General features: G+C 42.2%; 1 protein-coding gene across 1 annotated transcript in view; it reads right to left on the reverse strand.

Moving 5' to 3' along the window:
- Positions 1–21,880, reverse strand: part of USH2A (usherin) — a 505,359-nt gene that overhangs the window by 151,984 nt on the left and 331,495 nt on the right. Inside the window, exons 41-44 of the mRNA XM_053667304.1 lie at positions 20,599–21,227; positions 15,970–16,304; positions 14,961–15,083; positions 4,293–4,456 (exon numbers count right to left, since the gene is read on the reverse strand). Of these exons, the coding sequence (XP_053523279.1) occupies positions 4,293–4,456; positions 14,961–15,083; positions 15,970–16,304; positions 20,599–21,227 (1,251 nt within the window). The remainder of the gene's footprint in view (positions 1–4,292; positions 4,457–14,960; positions 15,084–15,969; positions 16,305–20,598; positions 21,228–21,880) is intronic.

Below are 21,880 nucleotides of genomic sequence, written 5' to 3' on the forward strand. Positions count from 1 at the left end.
CATGTGGTAGATGTGCTCGTGGGCCCTCAGATTAGAGTCCAGTTCTACAGGTTCCATGGTGCAGAGCTCTGTATTGTCAATGAGTACTTCTTGGGAAATGGGCGCATATCGAAAGTACATGCAAAAGCATGTTCTGTTTTTTTAAATTAGAAATGGCCTCTTGATTTTTTTCATCTTTTGTAAAACTGCTGTTGAAAGCACTGTGAGTGCTCTAGAGCCAGAATCCTCCACAGCAGTACTAAATGATGACTGAGTGCTAACACACTGTTTCATTCAATCCTCATCACAATGTTTTGAGGCAGCTCTTACTATTATTCCCATCCTTTGGCTTAGGAAGATAGGGTTTAGTGAGGCTGAGTGGCTTGTTTTAGGCTGAGGGGTGAGGAAAATCCTGGAGCTGGGATTCAACCTCAAGTTTTCCTGATCCCAAAACTGATTATTTAAACCATTTCTTCACATGGCTCCATCAAGTTTTGTTGTTTTTCTAGTTAGGAGACTTTGAAACAGTGACAATAGATGAAATCACCAACAGGAGAGTTGGACTGTGAAAGGCGACTCAAGAAAGAACCTTGAGGCGAGTCTTTATATAGGAGATGAGGGGAAGGCGTGGTTACCGAGACAGGAGGGGTCGTTTCTAGTGACCACTGCCCCAGAGACACAGACCAGAAGGACCAGAGAACAGGCCTTTGGGTTGGGCTGCTAGGTGACAACAACTTCATGAGGGACAGGTCAGCAGAGTATAAGGGAAGGAGGTGTCGTTATAGCAGGTATGCAAGTGGCCAGAAGGGAAGCCAGTGGAAAAGGCCAACATGGTGTATTTGCTTTGATAAGTCAAGCAATGGGAAGAAGAGCAGAAGGACAAGGTGAGCCGACCAGGCCGGATGCTTTGCAGAAGCAATTTTTCCAGATTTGCAATTATTTCTATGTATCATCTCCTGAACAAGATCATTTCAGATGAACTCGGAAATTCTTCTGGCCACAACATCCAGTGGTATCTGACTGAGAAATCAAGGTGAGGCCGAGGCTTCTGTGTGACTTGAAATTTGTCCTTTTAGGGTGACACCTTCATACTCTCTCGGAAAAGTTCACTGAGACATTACAATGCAAGAGTTGTGTCATTAATCTTAGCATTTCCTGTGGCCGGCACAAAAAGGTCCTGAATAAACATTTGTGGAAGGAATGAGGAGAGGGAAGAGAGGGAGGAAGGTAAAAGGGAAAGAGAGGAAGAGGGATGATGGGAGATTACGCGACATGGGCTGTGAACAGCTCCAAGATGAGTTGCTCTAGACACATGGGCTGCATCTGGGTGACCTTCGGTGGCTTCTTTCTCAGTAATACTTTCCTCTCACCGTCTCCAAGATTTTCTTGCTCTTTTCTGGCTGTCGCTGACCTTGTTAGTGAGGCAGCCCCAGAAGGGGACAGCCACAGCCACACCCTCGAGGGCATGTGCTTATTTTGCTATTTAGTTTAGAATGAGCAGTCAAAATGGGAAGGATCCTATGAAGTCACCCTTGACAAAGTGCTAATATCCGTTAAGGCTAAGCGCATGAGAAAGAGCCAAGCGTTGCTTGCCCGAGTCCTACACCAGAGTTTGCGAAGAGTTACTCACTGCGATTTGGGGTAAGCTGCTAAGTACTTGTTTCTTTCTCACTGGGCTCTTCTGACAATTGTACCACTAATTTAAGTACAGGTGCTCTTGTATCTCTTCTTGCAATAATGTGATCCTTCTCACTCCTACAGTTTATCTTTGTGGTTTTCAGTTTAGGCTGAAATATTTCCCTTTATTACATAGGGCAGGGATAAAAGCCTTGTCTCTCAATAGGGACCAGGGAGAGGGGGCGTATGTGGCCCGTCTCAAGGGGCAGCCACCACAAAGTGTCAGCTGGCATTTTTTTTTTACCTGATGACTTCAATTTGCAAATCAATGCAAAAAAAAATCCTCATCTTCATGTGAAACCTCCTGATTTTTAAAATGTTGTCAAAATATCAGTTTTGTCAAATATGGCAGAAGACATGGTGGGTAGAGAACAGAGAAAATCAAGGCAACCCACGTGCCAACCCTCTGCCCTAAAATGAACTGAAGAGATTCAGGGGCGGTTTTGCTTCCCATGACATCATGTAGTGATGCAGATGTTTCAAAATGCACTTGTAAAATGTTTACTAACTCACTCCTGTTAACCTGTGGTTGGTGAAGATCAGACGGAAATATTTCACTATCAAAATGGTGTGCACCTGGGAAGGGTGGTGGTTAAGAAATCTGTTTTAACAAATATGTTATGCGGTATTTTGGAAAGGCAATTTTTAGTAAGTATTCATACATGTGTTCAGATGGCTTTAACCTACAGTTTTGTGCTGTTGGGCACATGAGACAATGTACCCACTGGCTCCTACAAATCAAGAAGACAATTATTAAACTAGCAAGAACTAGGTGGCCCTTTCAGAGAGGGGTGACTAGTTAATTTACTTAGGACAGCAGGAGGGAAGAGGGAAGTAAATGATGATACAACAAGCTTTTGCACCGCTGACCCGCTTCGAAGACTTAACCTTTGTACTCACAAATAGTTATCTGAAAGATTTCTAAGGTATGAGTGGAAATAAGAGCAGATCGCATTACCTACATCCCGAAGGTCGAAGGTGCAGATTACCACGGTAATGAAGCTTCAGTGAGCTGCTTCAGATGTATTAGGTTTGTCGGTTTTTATAAGCATGCTTTCTTCAGGCATGCAATTATACCATAAAGATGTATATTGGTGAAAATTCAGCAGCAGGGTTTGACCAGAAGCATTCAAATGTCAGTGGAGGGGGAGGGCATGTGCCTTTATGAAGAGGCTTTTAAGATGGATCAGGAGGTGAGGGCGAAATAGAGAGGAAGAGGGAAATGAGTGAAAATTTGTTATTCAGTGTACATAAAATCTACCTTCAGATAAAAACTTTGTTTTTCCCAGAGGTGTCTCAGGGGATAATTGTAAGCATCAATTAACTGGTATTCTTCCATTTAAATGGTTTAAGCAATCCCAATAGCAGTGACACCAATTATTCAGAAACCTACGACCTTATAAAAACTCTAGGCACAAGTGACAAACACAAGGCCCATGGGCCGAACCTGGCCCTCCACCTTGTTTTATCCAGCCTGGTACCTCGTTTCTACCCGGCGGCAGCGCCAAGCTCCTGGCCCCTAGTTAAGGAGTAGTTACACTTACACAGTCCTAAAGTGACATTTGGCCCTTGGAAGGCAACTGCAAGGCTGATGCGGCCCCTGTGAAATGAGTTTGACATCCTGCTACAGTGATTGTCTTCTGAAGAAATGAGTTATTTAGTGGCAACACTGACCAACAAAAACAGTACTAATTTTAATTTATAATCAATGTCACTTAATACTGGTTTTAATTCACAGTTGATACAACATAACATTGGGGCAAATCCACTTGGAGGCTCTACAGTAAATAGGAAGCATTTCTCTTCTTCGGCTGTAAAGAAACTCAAGACGGAATCAGAATCCAAGCCAGGAGTAATTTTACATCTTTTCATATAAATGGAGATGATTACTCAAGTGGGTACAGTTTTCTTACATAAATACACATTTTAATTTGGGCTTTCCATGTCAGTGTATCTCAATATCTAGTTATATTCTAGCAAATTTTGATTCCATTATTTGCCAGATCTGAAGTCATACAAGAATGATTGCAATATATATTTCGGTGATAAATTCAGCTCTGTTTTATTTTTTCTGAAGGTGATAATGGATCACTATGAACTAATAGGTCAGCTGTTAAATGCTACCCCACTGACCAAGTGGATCCGAAATTTCAGTTATTGTAGTCTCTAAAGTTCCAGAGAAAGGTCACATCCATCTGAAAACTCTCCTAACGCCTGTCGAGAGGTGCTCTGAAGGGGGCCAGGGCATGCCCAGTTGGTGGCCAGCTGTCACCCTTGCCTGCCTCCAGCTGGAACTCTGTCCATAACCAGGGCTGACGATGACTCACGTTACTGCACTCCTAGTGAAACCGTTCTTGCTAACACCTGAAGAGTGACAAGATGTGGGGCCGAATTCTCTGCAGGAAAGTGTGCAAGTTAATATGTGGGCACTTCCATCGCAACTGGCAGGGGTGGCAGAGAGGACATTCCCCACCTGGAAGGGACAGAGGATGGAGCAGGGAGAAAGACAGCCGGCCTCTGAAAAATAGCCCAGGGACCTCGGCTTTTTGTTGTCTCGGTTTTTTAACATGTCCGTTTTCAATTCATTTAGGGACTGCTAGGGTGAGGACAAATAAAGACACAAGAAGCTTCCTTACTTGGTTTATCCCATTGCACGTCTACAGCCGTGTGGTTCAGGACAATCACGGAGATATTGGCTCCTCTCTGTGGGACACCTGCTAATGTTGTCACTGTCACTTCGTGGCTGGGTGTGAAACCCACACTGTTGTGGACAAACACTTTATATGCGTATGTTGTGAACCTGAAAGGTTTTTTCAAAAGACATATATTAACTTCTCTTTTCCAAGAAAAGACAATTTCTTTTTTACTTACAATACCAGATTCCTCCGCCCCAACAGAATACACAACTTTCTTTCCCCTTACAAAATACATTATTTTATTTAGCTACACCCAAGAAAACCCACATTATTTTTGTAATTCTTGAGCCTCTACCAAGTGTCAGGGAAATATTTTATTTTTTTTTTAAATAAGCAAAGACTGCTACTGAAAACCAGCGTGGTTTGCCATCTTCTCGAGCTTGCTGTTCTCAGAAGTAGTGAGGATGATGGCTCCATTCAAGACACAATTACAAGTCTGGCAACCTGCCAGCTTGCTATCTGAATTGGATCCCAGGAGCTGCACGCTCTTCTTTTGGGAAACTCATCCATTTTTAAATATCAGCATCTCTCATCGCCATTTTCTTCCTGTACCTACACTCCTTTCCCCAAATCTCATTGGCAGACAGATAAACCCTTAAATTAAATAGTAACTGTGACCAAAGCCAACCGCATTGCCCCGCTGAGAGTTTTGCTACAGGGAGCTGCGCTGTGCCTTCCCGTGAAGATATTTACTCCAGTTGATACAGTGGGAACTGAACGTGGCCTTCTAGGAGGAGGAACCTGACAATGTGGCAAGAACTTCCCAGGCTGTGTGTTAAATTAATGAGAGGGTAAAGCCACCGATTCCTCAACCTCTTCAGCTTTTTTGGGCAGAACACAAGCTGGTTTTCTTTGTTTGGTTCAAAAATGCCTGGGCAGGAAAATGCTATTTGGAGAAACATTTGGACAATAACTTAGACCAAGAAATTTTTTTGAAACACTGCACAGCCCGTGCCTGGGTGGCGTTCAGTGCTCAGGGCTGACTCTGGCCGCTGATCATCATCCACTGATTTGGGTTGAAAACAGCACCAAAGGCACCTCGCATCAGATGCAGGGCCCATGGAATGTGTCTCCGTAGGTCACGACTCACTAATCATGACAAGGGGAGGGTGCCATTTGCAGGGTTGTGCTACGTGGAAGCTACGTCAGCATTCTCACGACACTTGGCTCCCACCCATGTGGAAGTCTGTCTGCCTTCCCTTGTTCCTCACTCATGGCCAAGTACACTTCTCAAGGCTCTGCCTCAGCTGCAGTATTTCTCATGACTGCACACCAGGGAGACAAACGATACAATTTCAAAAATGGGCAAGGAACCTGAATGGATACTTCTCCAAGGAGGACATACAGAGAGTCCAGAGACATATGAAAGGATGCTCAGCATCACTAACCATCAGAAAGATGTAAATTAAAACCACAATGAGATACTATTTCACACCAGTCAGAATGACCAGCATAAACAAATCAACAAAGAACAAGTGCTGGCGAGGTGGTGGAGAGAAGGGAACCCTGGGGCACTGCTGGTGGGAATGCAGACTGGTGCAGCCACTGTGGAAAACAATATGGAATTTTCTCATAAACCTAGAAACAGAACTGCCTTTTGACCCAGCAATTCCACTGCTGAGATTATACCCTAAGAACCCTGAAACACCAACCCCCCAAAATTTATGCACCCTAATGTTCACAGTAGTACAATTTATAATGGCCAAGCGCTGGAAGCAACATAAGTGCCCATCAGTAAATGAGTGGATCAAGAAACTATGGTACATTCAGACAATGGAATTCTATGCAACAGAAAGAAAAAAGGAGCTCCTATCCTTCACAACAGCATGGATGGAACTGGAGAGCATTATGCTGAGTGAAATAAGCCAGGCAGTGAAAGACAAATACCACATGATCTCACTTATAAGTAGAACATAATCAACCAATCAAACAAGCAAGCAAAAATGGAACCAGAGACATGGAAACAAAGAACAAACTGACAGTGACCAGAGGGGAGGGTGGAGGGGAATAGCAGGGATAAGAAGAGGAAGGGTCAAGGAGCATGTGCAAAGGACCCATGGACATGGACATGGAGGACAGGGAGAGGGAGGCCTGCATGTGGGGGGTGGGGGGTTAGGGCAGGGGAGAGTGATGGAGGAGATGGGGACAACTATAACTGAACAGTAATTAAAAAAGGGGAAAAATAATTTAGTGATTTCTTTAAAGCAATTTATCTATTTCCCTAAAATAAATAAGTACTGGCATCAGAGCTACATCTCTCTGCTTCATCTCCCTTTGTGACTTTCTGCTTTGTATGCTAGAGTGGGCTGGGTCATCCGCCTCACCACCAAAACAAAAAGATATGTTTAAGTCCCAACACGTGGTACCCACCCATGAGACCTTATTTGGAAATAAGGTCTTCGCAGATGCAACTGAGTTAAAATGAAGTCAAGTTGGATTTGTGGAAAGTCTTAAATCCAATGGACTGATGCCCTTACAAGAGAAAAGAGACAGGAATTTTGACACAAAGGGGAACCACCAGGGGGAAGATGGTCACAAGAAAAGAGGGCAGAAATTAGTTATTCTGCAACAAGCCAGGAAGCAGCTGGGTGACCAGTGGTTGGAAGAGGTAAGAAATTTTTCTTCAGAGCTTATGGAGGGGACATGGCCCACACAACACCTTGACTTTGGGCTTTTGGCCTCCAGAAACTGTGGGAAAGTATCTGTTTGAAGTCACCTGGTTTGTTTACAGTGCCCCGACTAAGTGACACATACTCTATGTAGCAAGTGCTAAATAAATAGTCCACTTAACCAGACAACTGAGGGGGAGTAATCATTGGCATTCACTCAGTTCTTAATAAGTGCCAGGAAGTGTCCACATGTACCAATTCACTAGTGCCTCGCAATCAAACCTGGCAAGGCACTATGATAATATCTAGTTTGAAAATGAGGGGGGAAAGCCTCAAGGAGTTAAATAGTCATCTCTGTCATCAAGGTAGCAGGCGGGAGAGTGCCGATTCAAACCTAGGCAGTCTGATCCCAGAGCCTGCTCCTTTAACCGTGAGGCTACACGGCCGCCATGACAGTAATGACAGTGTTGATCTCCACTGCGGTGACAACCGCAGGGATAACCTGATCTCTCCACACTTGGATGGTGTCATAGCCCTGGGGCTTGAACTTGAGTTATTTTTCTAGCCGAGGTGAGAGATTTTTGCTTACACATCCATACACTCTCGCCAAATTTCCTTTGTAGCCACTAATATGAATTTGAAGGATGGTGAGTCGGGGTTAAGAGCATAGCAAGTGTGTGACAATCGAATGAAAGGAAGCTAATGGCTCACCTGGGAATTGAACCGGCGACCTTGGCTTCATTAGCTTGCTCCCCAAGTAAAATACTTTTGTGTTTTACTCTATAACATGGCTGAAGAGAAATTTAGCTAGAGTCTGGGTGCCTAAGCTTGAAAATTTGAATTGTTCTTCCATGTGTCTGATATTATATATTAAGCAAACTTTATGGCTTTAAATTTTTGTAGCTCCTTTCTGTAAGTGGGATTAATATCAGATGGCACTGAATTGGTAAAATGTAAATAAATCCTGTGAGTCCTTAGCTCTTCCAATGATACTTTGAGCTATTTCCTCAGAACTTAGGAATGGCGAAATGCACAATTCATGTCTTCGCAGACATGAAGGACACATAGACACATGTCACTGACATGTCTGTTTTTGAAGTAGTATTCACATTTTAGAGTGAGAGATGGCTTTACAGTTTATCTGCTTCAAAAATAAAACATCTGCCACATTTCACAGATAAGAAAACTGAGGCTCCGAGAAGTTACATGGCTTTTGCCTAAGGACACAAACTAGTTAAAACAAGCAGGCGGGCCTCTAACTTCCTCATTTCTAATATTCAATCCTTCCCAGTATTCAGGATTTTATTTAACTGAGAAATCATAGGCATTGTACTTCATGCCATGCCCTTGTCTTCTGCATTTTCTTTAACTTTCTTGGGTAAGTTAAAATGTTAATAAAATATTGAATTCCCTTAAGTAAAATACTTTTATATCCTGTTTTCACTGTATCTGAAACCTAATCTTTAGGTAAGTACGTGTACCTCTGACTGCTTATCAGTCTATGCATCCCTTCATGTTAGAGAAGAGTGCCTTCGTGAGCTTGCAGGGCTTTTTTAATTCACTCTAGGTCCAATGCGTGTTTTAGATGGACTTAGATGTTGATTATTGATATCAACTGGGACATTCCATTTAGTTAATAATATTTGTAAATGAAAGCGGCCAAATTGACTTTATATACTCATGCAAAACTTATGTATATCAATTTCTCCTTGAAATACTACTTGTGTTCTCTAGGTGGTTCTTGAAAAATGAAACAGTTTTGGAAATCAGAAGAGTGAATGAACACATCTTGAGTCTATACTGTAAGTAGTAAAACCAGTTGCTGGAAGGTCAGTTTAGGAATGCGGTTGCAGCAGTTCTTGTATTAGTGACTAGTACGTTTGAGACCGTCCGCAAGACCTTGCCTTTACCAATACCCAGGAAATGGTAAGCTTGGCTGCACTATAAACCCAACTATGGTGTTTTTCCTTGTAAAAGACAACAAATATTAAAATCTTATTTATGGAAGAATACTCATTTCAAGGTTCAGTTGTTATTACTCAAGTGAATTAGAAAACTAGGTTGTGTTTGGGTGATGAAGTTTTTAATCTGTGTATTTACTGAGGAGATAATTTTGTAATGAATGAATGAGTGGATATTTCATAGTCACTAAAGCGGTCAGTCTCGTAACTTTCAGTTCATATATAATTTGATAAACTAGTTGTCCAATAGAGAAATGGCCCCTACCAAATTGTAGGAACTTGCTTAGTTTATAAATCATATTGTTCTCTCATGTTTGATACACCATGGCTTCTTTCATTAATTTTTTTCCCTCATTAAAAAATTCTGTAATGGACACTAACAACACTCTCAATGCTGAACACATTATCATGCAGGCTAGGTATTAATGACAGGGGACTCTGTCCAGTGAAGACATCTGTCCAGTGGGAAGGCCTGTCCCAGGGCAAAATGTGTGAAGGCTTATATCTTAACTGAGTCTGAAGTGTGTTTTGGGGAACCAGTAATATTCTTCCATGCAGCCACAGAATGCCTCAGGTTATTTCCATCAGAATTAAAAATGTGTCAGCATTATTGATGTCCTGACAGAATTCTCGTGTCAATATTGTCACCAGTATAAATCATGCTTCGGAAAAGGCAGGCTATTCAGTTTGCTTCCCAATGTTTGCACAACCCATGTGTGCAAGAGTACGGCACATCACACACACAGGATGCCTGTGAGGGCACCAGGCAGCCTCCCATCCTTTGTGGGGACCGGTGACAAAGCAAACAAGGACACATGCAACACTCTTTCCACTGCAATTACTGAATTCTCCATGGAAGGTATCTATCTACCTCTTCTTTACACAACTAAAAATTCCACTGAAGATTGTTGCCTTTGAAGTGGAAGAGGAGTGCTTATCACCCTGGGACATTTTTATAATCTATTTTTCAGATTGTGACTACCAGATGCGGGATGTCACATTACTGAGGGTCTCTATATATAGGCTACTGGAAAATGTCACACTGAAAATAATTTGGCTGTACTTCCCATCTTTGTTCTACTATGTCATCAATAGTAGAAATAAAGTTGCACGGAGAAGCTAGATTTTTTTCTTGAAGAAAACATTAGGGGGAAAAAAATCTCCTAGGACAGAAATGCATCCTCGCCCATTTGGAGGCTCATTTTTCATGAGGTAAGGTTTCACATGACGACACTCAGGAGAGTGTGGCATCAATTTAGAGCCATAAAAAAAGATCCCCATGATGAAGAGGACCAAGACGCCAGTAATTTACTTTAAATGTGAAGTAGATACATTTTTGCTTATTCTGAAGTAAGCAGGATGCTCAGAGATGGCACACTGATGCCGAAAGAAGTTGGCTTTCATCCCCAAACCCAACTTTTGCTAATGTTAAGGAAGCAACCCACAGGATTTACTCCACGTCGCTGGTCACGGGAGAATGTCCTTCCTTCCTCTCACCCTTCCTAAGTGCAAAGTCAAATACTTTACTGCAGAGCTGCAACCTAAATGCTCTTACAACTTAAATGTGCTCTCAACTTAAATGCTCTCTCACAGAGGACATGTGTCAGAGAACTGACCCGCTGTTAGGAAGCCCAGCAGGAAGTATCATCTGGGTACATTTAATCTCGTTATGAAGGAGGGAGACCAAACAGATAATCTTTGGAGTATTATTATCCCCCAAACTATATCCTCTTTTAGGGCTTAAAACATTTCACTTTAGAGGGTTTTAAAAATTAGAATTTAAAAAATGAAGCTTAGATACTATGGTATATTTAGTTTAAGTATTTAGTTTTAAAGCAATCAAGTCCAATCAGTCTTTGAAAGTAAGATGAATATTTATTGATTTTTAATACAGTTGACCCTTGAATGACATGGGTTTTAACTGCGAGGTTCTTTCTACATGCAAACTGTTTCACCTTGTAAACTTATGGTATCAATAAACATAGTACAATACTGTAAACTTAACAGGATGAATAAACACAGTATAGTACTATACACGTATTTTCTGTTCTTTATGGTTTTCATAATCACATTTGTCTCTAATTTATTGTAAGAAAATAGTATATAATACATATAACATGCAAAATATGTGATAATTAATTTTATGCTGTTGGTGAAGCTTTTGGTCAACATAGGCTATTAGTTAAGTTTTGGGAGAGTCAAAAGTTATAGATGGACTTGTGACCCTGCAGAAGTTCAAAGGTGCCCCTAACCCCCACATTGTTTAGGAGTCAACTGTGCTTTCATTGAAAGATAATTCAGTTAGCGGATTCTTGAGCAGTCAAGTGGAGCTTTCTTTTCAGACTGTTACTGCAAAATAATACTTTTTAGGAATTTACAATAATTGAAAGGGATAGGAATTAGAACATACCTCTCTTTATAAACTTAGTGGCAGCTAAGTTCTTAAAATCTTCAATGTTTTCCAAGATAGAAAGCAGAACCTGTTATTTCTTATACCCTCTTATTCATTTGTCAAATCCAGAACAGAAAGGAGAACATGCTCTCACTTCATTCTCAGGGATTTTATCTGGTCACTTCAGAACCAAGGCATCTGGACATGCTGAAAATTATCACCAGGGCACAGAGGCTTAAACTGAAGGAAGTCACTGTCCTCTTGTCAACCCCCGCCTGACTCCCCATGGCAGATGACAACCGCGTGGTCACCAGATTTTCCAAGTGATGACAGTGTCAGGACACCCAAAGTTATGGTTCCCCTAACAACCATAACTTGGCCATTTAGCACAGAATTATAAAGGCAGAAAAGTCAGCAACTGACTATAAACCTATAGTGATACTGAATTTGTGTTAATGCACACAGAGCAAAGTTCAATACGGAGGTGACTAGCTGTGTGAATTTGACAGAATCACCCCTTACCTAAGATGGTGTTAGAATCATAGTTGTATTTAAGGTATCTGAATAATTGGTCCACTATTCTACTTTGTATACGGAGGTATACGGGAACAAAAAGAATGACTAGAATGCCTAGAATTTCAGAGTTACGTTAACATTTTTAGATTAAATGGGTGTAATTCTATATATCACAAACATTTAGCTTATGAAAATAGACTGCTTGACCATGCATAGTGACTTCAATTTATATGTAGTCTCACAAATATATTCGTACAGGGATGTCCAGGAATCTTAAGTTAAAATGACATTCTATGGCAAGAGAAGTGCCATTCTGAAAGCTCATTCTGGAGGTAGCTGTGGTAAAATTGGGTCAAGGTGAGGAGAAACTACAAGTTCCCTTCCCATCTATGCAACTTTGGAAGACATTAAGGAATGGTGGATTCTGGGGAGAATGGGAAATTACATATTCCTCTTACAGGCACCTGCATTCCATCACCCATTCTCACCTCCGCCCACTAAAAGATAGCCAACCAAACCAACAAGTCAACGAGATAAAGGCAAAGCAAAGGGCAGGGTTATGAAGGGGCTGCAGTGTAAATGGGAAGAGAAGTGAGCTGGAGGATTGGAGAGACAGCTATCCTGCCAGCACAGGGTGAGGTCTGGCCGCTGCTGGCAGTCAAGTGGGGAATGAGGGCATCCACCAAACCAGATCACTTCTTTATAGAAAAACTGGTGCAGTACATAGCGCCCCCCAGTGGACTAATTTCCAGGTTCTTCTCAGAACTGTCAGGGAATCCCACCTTGGGCTCAAGGGGCCCCTAACATGTTTTGACATAGAGGGTACAGGGCTAAGAAAAAAATCCTTCTCACAATAGGAAGACCCCTGCCATTTATTCTGAATATTAAATAGAAATGCATACTGGGTTTTTTTTTTTACTCATCACAAGCTGGTTATATGGGTTATAACAGTTACTTGAAAGAAATTTGGCTGGTCCTAGCAGGGGGAAAAAAATCCCTTGGCATTTAGCATTATGAGGTTCATCAAAATACCAGCTCAGCACATTCTGTTACATGTACGCTTCCTTCTTGGAAGCAGCCGTCATCCCAGTGTTGGTGGTGACCTGTGTTTCAACTTAATCTATGGAGATTTAACTTTCTTTCTTTCCATCTTCAATTTGGACTTTTCATTAAAAACCCTTAGAGGCATCACTCAAAAATTCCATAGTAAATATAGTTGGCCTTGGTTCCAATCTTTAATAAGTTCTCACTTACATGAGGAAACAGCATTAGCTTTCTGAGAGTGATTCTGTCTTTCTGCCAAACATCTGATGGCTGAAAATCGGCTTCAGTTGATGTTAACTAGAGAAAGTCTGCCACTTTGGAGAAAGCTATACTTCAAGCCCTTGGAGGTCACAGGCCATAGAAAGCTACTTTTCCACGAGTGCCTCAGGCAGTGTTGGTGGCTGCTGGTGACAGCGACTGACACGGACACGTGTGCACGTGTGTGTGTGCTTTCCTCTTCTAGACTGTGAGCTCTCTGAGGGAAGGGCTCTGCTCCATTCGTCATCTGTTCCCATCGCCATGCCTCTCGGCATACGGTAAGCAAAAAATAAAAATGGTTGAATACATGAATTTCTTCCACCAAGTGACCGTTCTAAGTGATGCCAGATTAAGTAACTAGGGAACTGAAAATCGTGGAGAACAGTCTAATGACCATGGTAATTTCGGCTGAACAAAAAGGAATGCTAATTGGTCATTACTGACTTACAAAAATGGCAGTTTCACGCGGCTCACTCCACTGGTTCATTAGACTTACGGCTGCCTCCCTCCAAGAACCTTACAGTATCTGTCACGTTCTCCCACTGCACGCCTTTTTCGATGAACAGAGAACTGAAGCTCCACCCATTCCCCAAAGATAGCAGCTCTCCAATTACTATTCCTAAAGCGCAGAGGAATTCAGTAGCCCACCCTTCACTGGCTTACGCTAGCCTTCCGCTTCAACAACTATTCAAGGGCCATATTGTGCCATGGACACTGCGCTAGGGACTGGGGATCAGAGGTCATGACGATGGAGCCCTGGCTCCTGGTGCAACTGACAATACAGTGGGGTGTCCAGACAAGTAGCCAGGCCAGGATGTTACAGTGATGATGGTAATAAGGGGTGGGGGGGGCGGCGTGCAAGGAAATGCAATAGAGGGGCAGCTGATTCAGACCAGGAAGAAAGAGAGCGGGGAAGCCCAATAGGAAACTTCTAGTGGAAGCTTGACGGACGGCCAATCAGAAGGGGGGAGATCACGGTAATGGGAGCAGCTGGGTGATGAAGGGGTGTGCATGAGAGGCACTGGAAGGAATGCTGCTGATAAGGCTCCAACACAGGGGCCAGGAGAGGAAGGGGTGGGGGACAAGGCCAGAGCTGTGACCAGTATCCTAAGTGGACCTAGTCGGTGGTGGTGAGTCTATAGAAATAACCTGATAGAACAGTTGTCTGAAAAGTTCTCATAAAATAATCCTGGTGGTGTGTTGAAATTTGATGACGTGGCTCAGACTCATGAATGAGTAGAAGGCACTGAATCCCATTCAATCCCCTCAGAGAACTTGAGTGACTTATCTAAGGTCTCAAAGCCAGTTCTCTAGCAGAGGATGAAACGGCACCTACATCTCCAAGTTCACCCATGCAATACTCCTCTGCCATTGCCTTGTTCCTCGCTTTCTTTGAACTCTAGATGGAATTCTTCTGAGTATCAATCAGGCTTGTTCATTACCTAATTTTTGCAGACGGTAGAAATGACTTATAACAATTATTTCTCATAAATGGCAAGCATTTGACCCGGCTTTTCCCCAGTTTTCTACATGTTCAAGATTTCCAAACTTCTCTAGTAAGTTTTCCTATCTTTCTAGAACTGTAACAGAGGCAGCAAGTTGAGGCTCAAACATATACAAGTTCGAGTGCAAAGGCTTATGTTAAGATGGCAAACATTAAACACGCTGTTTCAGCTCCATGATTAACGCCACTGATAATAACCAGACACATTTTCTTGCATAACCGATAACATGCTCACACAATGAAGACACTTGGTTATTCTGAACTATTCAACATGCCCCGAAATAAATGCCAGCATTTGTTTTTTAATAGTTTGTGTAATCTCACCTGCTAAGACCCTTATCTTCATAAAACCACTGAGTTCCTGAATAAATATTGTGCCACCGATTTAAATCTTCTGGGGGATTTGATGCAAGTGGCTGCCGGATTTTACGTCTCAGAAGCTCATATCTGAAGCAAAAGATGAGTAGAAACATTGGGATTATCTCAACTAATGTTATTACCAACATTCAGGCTGTGTTGTGGGATGAGTATGTGATATGTAAATGGAAAGGAAACATATTAATTTATGATTACAATGCTTTTCCAGGTTATTTTATCCTGACTCAAGTTTCCCAACATTCAATTATTTTGAAATCATCAACTATATTCACATTTTCCTGCTATCAGGGAGAATGATAACATTTTAGATTTCTTGTGTTTTTCTATGCCAGGCTTGCTAATACTTTCTTGTCAGGTCCATCCAAAGCAGAAATACAAAATGCTTATTAAGTTAATGATTTTCTAAGATTTTGACCACCAATACTGTACAAACAATGATAACATTATCAACTCCGTGGTCATGGCTAAGGATCAGGTTTGGGCTGTTATAAAGCCATTTCAGAATCATAATGCTTTCCTTTCTTATCTGTATCCCTGACCACGTTCTTTAGAAGTTTGCAGAAAGAAAAAAAAAAGCCCCCAAATTATGTGTTAGCTTTGGTATTTTGAGACCTGTTTGTGCAAATGTATCAGTTAGAACAAGCATTACGTTTTCCTGACATATATTAAAGGTGCACTTTGAAAATCAAGGGAAGGGTTATGTCAAGAATTCTTAGAGAACTGTGGTTGTTGTTCAGGGCTCTTAGTTTTTCACTAAGGCATGATAAATTCTGCCATGATGAATTTGTGTGGGTTCCACATACGACAAGATACTCAATATGAAATTATAGATGATGTTGAGCGTGGGACCCTCAATAAGGAATTACTTCTATGTTCACATGTGAATAAAGACCCCTTTCCCACCTGGGGAGATGAGACCACAGCAAAATCCAGAAGCACAATCACTTTGTCTCACCTTAAATTGGGTCCATTTGGCCTGGAGGGTGGCTGCCAGGAAATCCCGACATACGATTCACTTAGTGGGACCGCAGACAACGGGCGGACGCCCTCAGGCAGGCTGGGGTGGGTGGTGACATGGGTGGGCAAACTCTCTGTGCACCCTCCCAGATACCCACCACCCCCAGTGCAAGCCACGATGGTGACAGAGTAATTCGTGAAAGGAATCAGGTGAGTGATCATGTGACTTAAGGCCAAAGGAGTGACATTGGTGATTGGGATGGAAGGGTCAGGCATACGGATCTCGTAGCTGAGCACGTCTCCATTCTGGATGAGCGGGGGCTGCCAGGTGACCTGGAAGGATGGATAAACTCAGAATCAGTGTGAAAACACAGCACAGAGCAACGGCGGTTCGCAAGGCCTAGAACTTCACTCGGTCGCTCTGGTTCTTAGGGAAGTCACTTTCTAAATGCCTGCTTTTGCTGGAGACCGTAATGAAGGGTTAGGGATCAATTAGCAGCACCCCAGGACCTAAATGTCATGCTGTTTGCTGGGCTTGGCGTTCAGTCTTGATACTTCCCAGGCCTGTCAGGCTAATACACACCTTGGCGACCCATCTCTAATGTGGGGGATCTGAAGGACACAGTGCCCACATGCGGAGAAAATTCACACATCTGTGCACATCCATGGGGCAGCCAGCAGCGAGAGGGGAGTTGATAGTTTTCTCGTTCATAACTCAATTAAACAAAACATCAGAACTTCTTGCTTTGCGTCATTAGTGTGCATTCTAAAGGTATAACAACTTTTTTTTTGTGGGGGGAAGGATGGCGATGGGGGCTCATTAGTTGCATTTTTGAGGGTGTACAATTAAGTCCCTACATGTCACTTCTGCATGTTGTGGGAAGTCAAGCAGCAACACCTCCTATCCTCAAAGAGACACACAGAAGGCTTTTTCAAAGGCAAGACAGGATGGTGATCTTTGGCTCATGGACTTGAGCATCAGCTGAAACAACAGCATTTTAAAACGAAGCACCACATTTCACATTCTTTTCCTCTTGCGGGTAAATTCTGTAAGAGCTCAGTGGTAATACATTTGTGCTATTGGGCAAAAAGGACCCTAGAAAAAATGTACAGTCTATAAAAACATTCACTTGTTTATACGCCATCCTGGTTCATCTCTTTTATTGTCACTTTGCAAAGTCCCTTACATATTAGAGTATATATTTCATCTCCCAAACAGAGGGTGAGCTTCTCAGAAGCCAGGCCGAAATTTTATACCCATGTGCTGCCAGGCTCACAGAGATGGAGTTCAGGAAGCAATCAGAATCATGGCTGATTAAAATGCATTTTTGCCGTAGCATGCAGTCATTATACTTCGAAACTCTGAAGGACAAACTTTTACAAATGGACATGTTAATATCTCCATTTGTAACCTCTACAAAATCAGACTGAAAAAAGAATAAAAAACTTAGAACAGAGGACTAACCAAAAGGCTCTATATTAAATCAAAGAGAAAAAATTTCCTGCAGAAGGAATCCCGTCTGAGATTGTCATGGGGAACAGTTACAAAAAGTGGCGATAACATCTCCGCCCCTCTAACCCAGTGCCGGTGGGGCAGTTGCTTGATAACTGTCTTAATTAGTAACAATGGCCCAATAGAGGATTTGTCTGGGTATTAAAAAAAGAAAAGGTCAAAGAAACCTAAAGCAAGCAAAGGCTGTAGAACAGACATAGGCTTCTATTTGTTTGGGGAGAGGGTGGTGCCATACTCTCTGTGGACTGGAAAAATGAGTCAAGTTCAAACTCAAGGGGCTTCTTGGTACTTACGTATAACATAAATGAAAAACAAAAGGGTTATCACAGCAAAAGTCAATCTAACTGATATGTGGAACACCACTTCTCCGCTTCTTGAACCCGAATATTCTGAGAGTTCAGTCAAGGTTTGGAGCTACTTCAAAGAATTAAATCATTAAAGTCCTTTGTCTATTATGGGGAAATCATCTGTTTTTCTATGGTAGGTGTTACAAATGTATTTTCCCAATGTGTCTTTTGAAGTTTAACTGTCTTTGGAGGGGTCTTACATCTTGCAGAAAACAATCAAATTCTTTTCTAGCTAAATAAAACTATCTTTCCCTTTTAAAGCTGCTAAACTTAAAAAAAATAACTTAGAAAAAGCCTTGCTCCCAAACTTTAAATTACATAAAATTCTTCTTCATATTCTTCCACACTTGCCGTTTTTAATATTGAAGGTTTTATTTATTTAAATTTAGTTATCATAGAATATGAGAGGTTTATTTTTTATTCTTACAGATGAATGGTCAGTTAGTCGGTATGACTGTAAAAGCAAGCCATTCTGTCCCCATAAAATGTCACTTCTCCAATGAGTAAAGTTGCCACACGTACTTGTATCTGTATCTAAACTCTCCAGTCTGTTCCAATGACCGCTTGTCCATTTTTATGCCAATACCACACGCACTGTTGTGACTCAGTCACTTTACAGGAAATGTACATGCTAAGGAGGATGTTACCTCCCTAAATTGGCCTTTCCAGTTTTCTAGGATATATCTACCATCTGGTCTTCTTTTTAAAATTAAAATCACTTTATCCAGTGTAAAACACGACCAAATGGAAACCTGGCTAGCGTCCCGGTTTGATTGGTGCTGGGCGTGTGTATCAACTCTGGGAGGCTGCCTGGTCACGGAGGCCGACACCGTCCAGAAAGAGGGTGCATTTTCCTTCTGCTCCAATGAGAAGAAGTCTGGCAAGGACCCTTGGAACCACAGTGCACCCATGTGAATCCCAACTCTTGCTCCTTCTGTAAATTTAGGCAGATCACTTAATCTCTCAATTCTCAGTTTTCCATGCCTGTGCAATGGGGATAATAATAGCATCTAGCTGATACGGTTGGGGCAAGGAGTCAATGAAAACAATTCCTGGAACTTAATATAAACTCAATAAATATTAGTTGTCATTATGATTTCCTTCCATAAGACTTTATAGTGTGTTTTTCCAATTTTTTCCTGATGGTTTGCTTTAAGCAAACATCAAAGACTGCCCCATCTTTAAACATAGCTGAGAATGATGGTGAAGACTCAATTCCTTTTACTTTGGTTAAAGCACAGCCCATTGTAAAGCTACGTCTGGACACAATCCTGGTGACACTATTGCCCCTGGTGACAGCTGTGAGGTGCCCTTCCCTAGCCAAGTTGGTCTATACTTGTCTCTAGCAAGCTGACAAGCCACACACATTGTTTCCTTCCCGGATGAGGCCACAAGATCAAAAGAAGGCATTTAAAGAAAGAAAAGGCCGGGTGACATTTTGGAGACGTTTGTTCGCCATTTTCTCAATCAAATAGAACTGTGCATTGAGCCTCCGTTCTTCTAAAAGGGTCTGTTCTTTTTTTCAAATCTGCCTGTTATGTGTTTCTTAGACAGAATCCAGAATAATGTCCGTCATACAGCTTTGCCTTTGCTGAAAGGACTGTGTTTACGCAGCAGCCTATTGATTGGTTCTGCCACCGAAGTTTTGCAAAATTCCCTCAGGATTAAAACAAAAAGTCATTCCTGGAATGATTAATCACTCCAGGTTTGTTTGGGGTTTTCTTTTGTTTTGTTTTTACTTTGAATGAAGAACAATTCTTAAGATTACCCACTTCATATAATACACACTGTACATCATGTACTTCCAATTAACTTCTTTTGAGCCTTTTATCCACAGGAGTCTATACACATTTGATATTTCTATCAAAAAGGGGTGTTGCTTTGAACAGTCTCCTATTGCAAAAAATTAATGAAGACTTTTAAAAACAGAATTCAGTCTATAGGTTAAATTAAACTTCCTCCGCGATTTCCCCTATTTAGCATCGCCTAGTGTTTGCCTTCGGATGAGGGAGAAGGAGAGTCCCACGTGGATCCAAGCCATCAATTCAACAGATGAACTTTGCTGTTATGCAAATGTCCTTTGTTTTGTGCTCTGGTGAGCAAGCTACTGTACCGATGCTTTTGGCAGCAGTACAAGACCGAAGCCATGGAAGCATGTGTGTATTTACACAAAAGAGGCTTCTAAGCTACAAAACTCCCTCCTGTTTGGTTACACTAATTTCCCTTGAATGAAGTTTGTATGCAAGCCAAAACAATGGTAGTTATCCTGGCCTCGGGAGCTCATTCCCTGTAGGACGAGGTGAATGACGGAACTCTTTCCAGATCGCCCAGTAACAGGTGATTTTGATTTCTTTCCCCATCAGTTTGATTCCTTGATCATTAAAAAGAAATCTGAATTTTGGTAATTGGAACTTGTGTTAACATGCTAATCCATTCCTTCGTATTTCCCCATTCCTTTTCGTTTGCTGATCTGTTTAAATCTGACATGGTGGTTAAGCTAAGCATCCCATTGTGGCATTCAAAATATTCCAGGTGTGTGAGGCAGAGGGAAGCGTCTCAACAATATAATTAAGGGGATACAGGGAGAAATGAAAAACTGACATCGAATTCAAGAGAGTTTGGGCCAAAGGCCAAAACCCGGTTTCTCTAGTAAATGCCTAAGACAATGAATGTGTGGATTTTGTCAGTAGATGGCTCTGTTCCACACAGAGTCAGCCCAGGGTAAAAACCTAAGTCTGCGAGGAAGACAGGACACTCAGGATCTCACCTCGGCTGCATCAGGTCCCAGCACATGCACCGTGGGCGGCTGCACCCCAGCAGGGCGTGAGGGTCTTGTGGTTACTCTGGTCCACGCGCTGCTGTTCGTACCCCCATTATGAGTGCTCATCAGCACCCGGTACTCATATTTTGTCCATGGGCTGAGGGCAGCTGTCTTGTCAATGTACCGCGTGGAATGATTTCTCGGGAGAGTCACAAGGGTAGTAACTTCCTCCTTGCCCTGGAGTCTTCTCTCGATTGTGACGTTCTCCACCAAGCCATTGGGGTGGCTGGGAGGTTGCCAAGATATGATCACGGATGTTGGGGTATCAGAGAACAGTTCTGGGCTTGGGATGCCTTCGGGTGCAGCTGGGAGTGTCCACATGGTCTGGGACTCTGGTGAGAGGGAACACCCTTTCGAAGTACAGGCTTCCACCTGAAACGCATAGGCGGTGAATGGGCGCAAATGGATCACCGTGCAATTGGTGATATTCCCAGAAGTTGTCAAAAGGAGACGGCCATGTTGGTAGATGTGATAATGGGTAAGAATGCCGTTGCGCTTTAAAGGATGCTGCCAGGTGACTGATATCGTTCTCGATCTCACATCCAGAAGAATTGGAGGGTCGATAGGTCCAGGTCCTAGAGAGTTGAATAAATCCGAAAAGTGAGACTGCTCGAAAACTCCCCACATCTCCTCAAAATAAAGCTAAAACCAGGAATGACTCTCCTATTGGGATATGAAATTGAACCCTCAGTAAAAGCCAGGAAGTAAATATACATGTGCCTATGACTACTCTGCACCTAAATGTGCAGGGCATATTGAGTATCACCGACTTAAACTGTGATTTTCTTTTCTTGAATGGCTCCATCAAAATCATTTCCTGTCCTTCAAGCTAATGCCTACAAAATACCACGAGGACTCTTTGGAAATCAAGATATCAGAAGAGAAATAGACACAAGGGCAGTTCTAGCCAAAGCTCCAGCCTCTGCCACCTTGTTTTTCAAGAGCCCCAGTAACTAATTATAATCAATAACACTATCATAACAAACCCGCACGGTTTCCAGCTCAGTAAACTCCTTCCGAATCGTTCATTCCTTACTCCATAGTCCACCCCGTTCTGCTTATCATTCCCATCTGCGTTTTGTGATTTATCTACCCCCTGTTAATATTATCGGCGATTTTGGACTGTGCTTGTGACAGAGGCTGCCGATCGAGCTCTCTCACCTGCTGATAAATAAACAATGCACAGATCTGACCTTTGGGTTAACAGGTTTTATGCTTGCTCCACTCA

This window comes from Artibeus jamaicensis, unplaced genomic scaffold, assembly GCF_021234435.1.
Source record: "Artibeus jamaicensis isolate MK-2021 breed Jamaican fruit bat unplaced genomic scaffold, CSHL_Jam_final contig_467, whole genome shotgun sequence".
Classification (NCBI taxonomy): domain Eukaryota; kingdom Metazoa; phylum Chordata; class Mammalia; order Chiroptera; family Phyllostomidae; genus Artibeus; species Artibeus jamaicensis.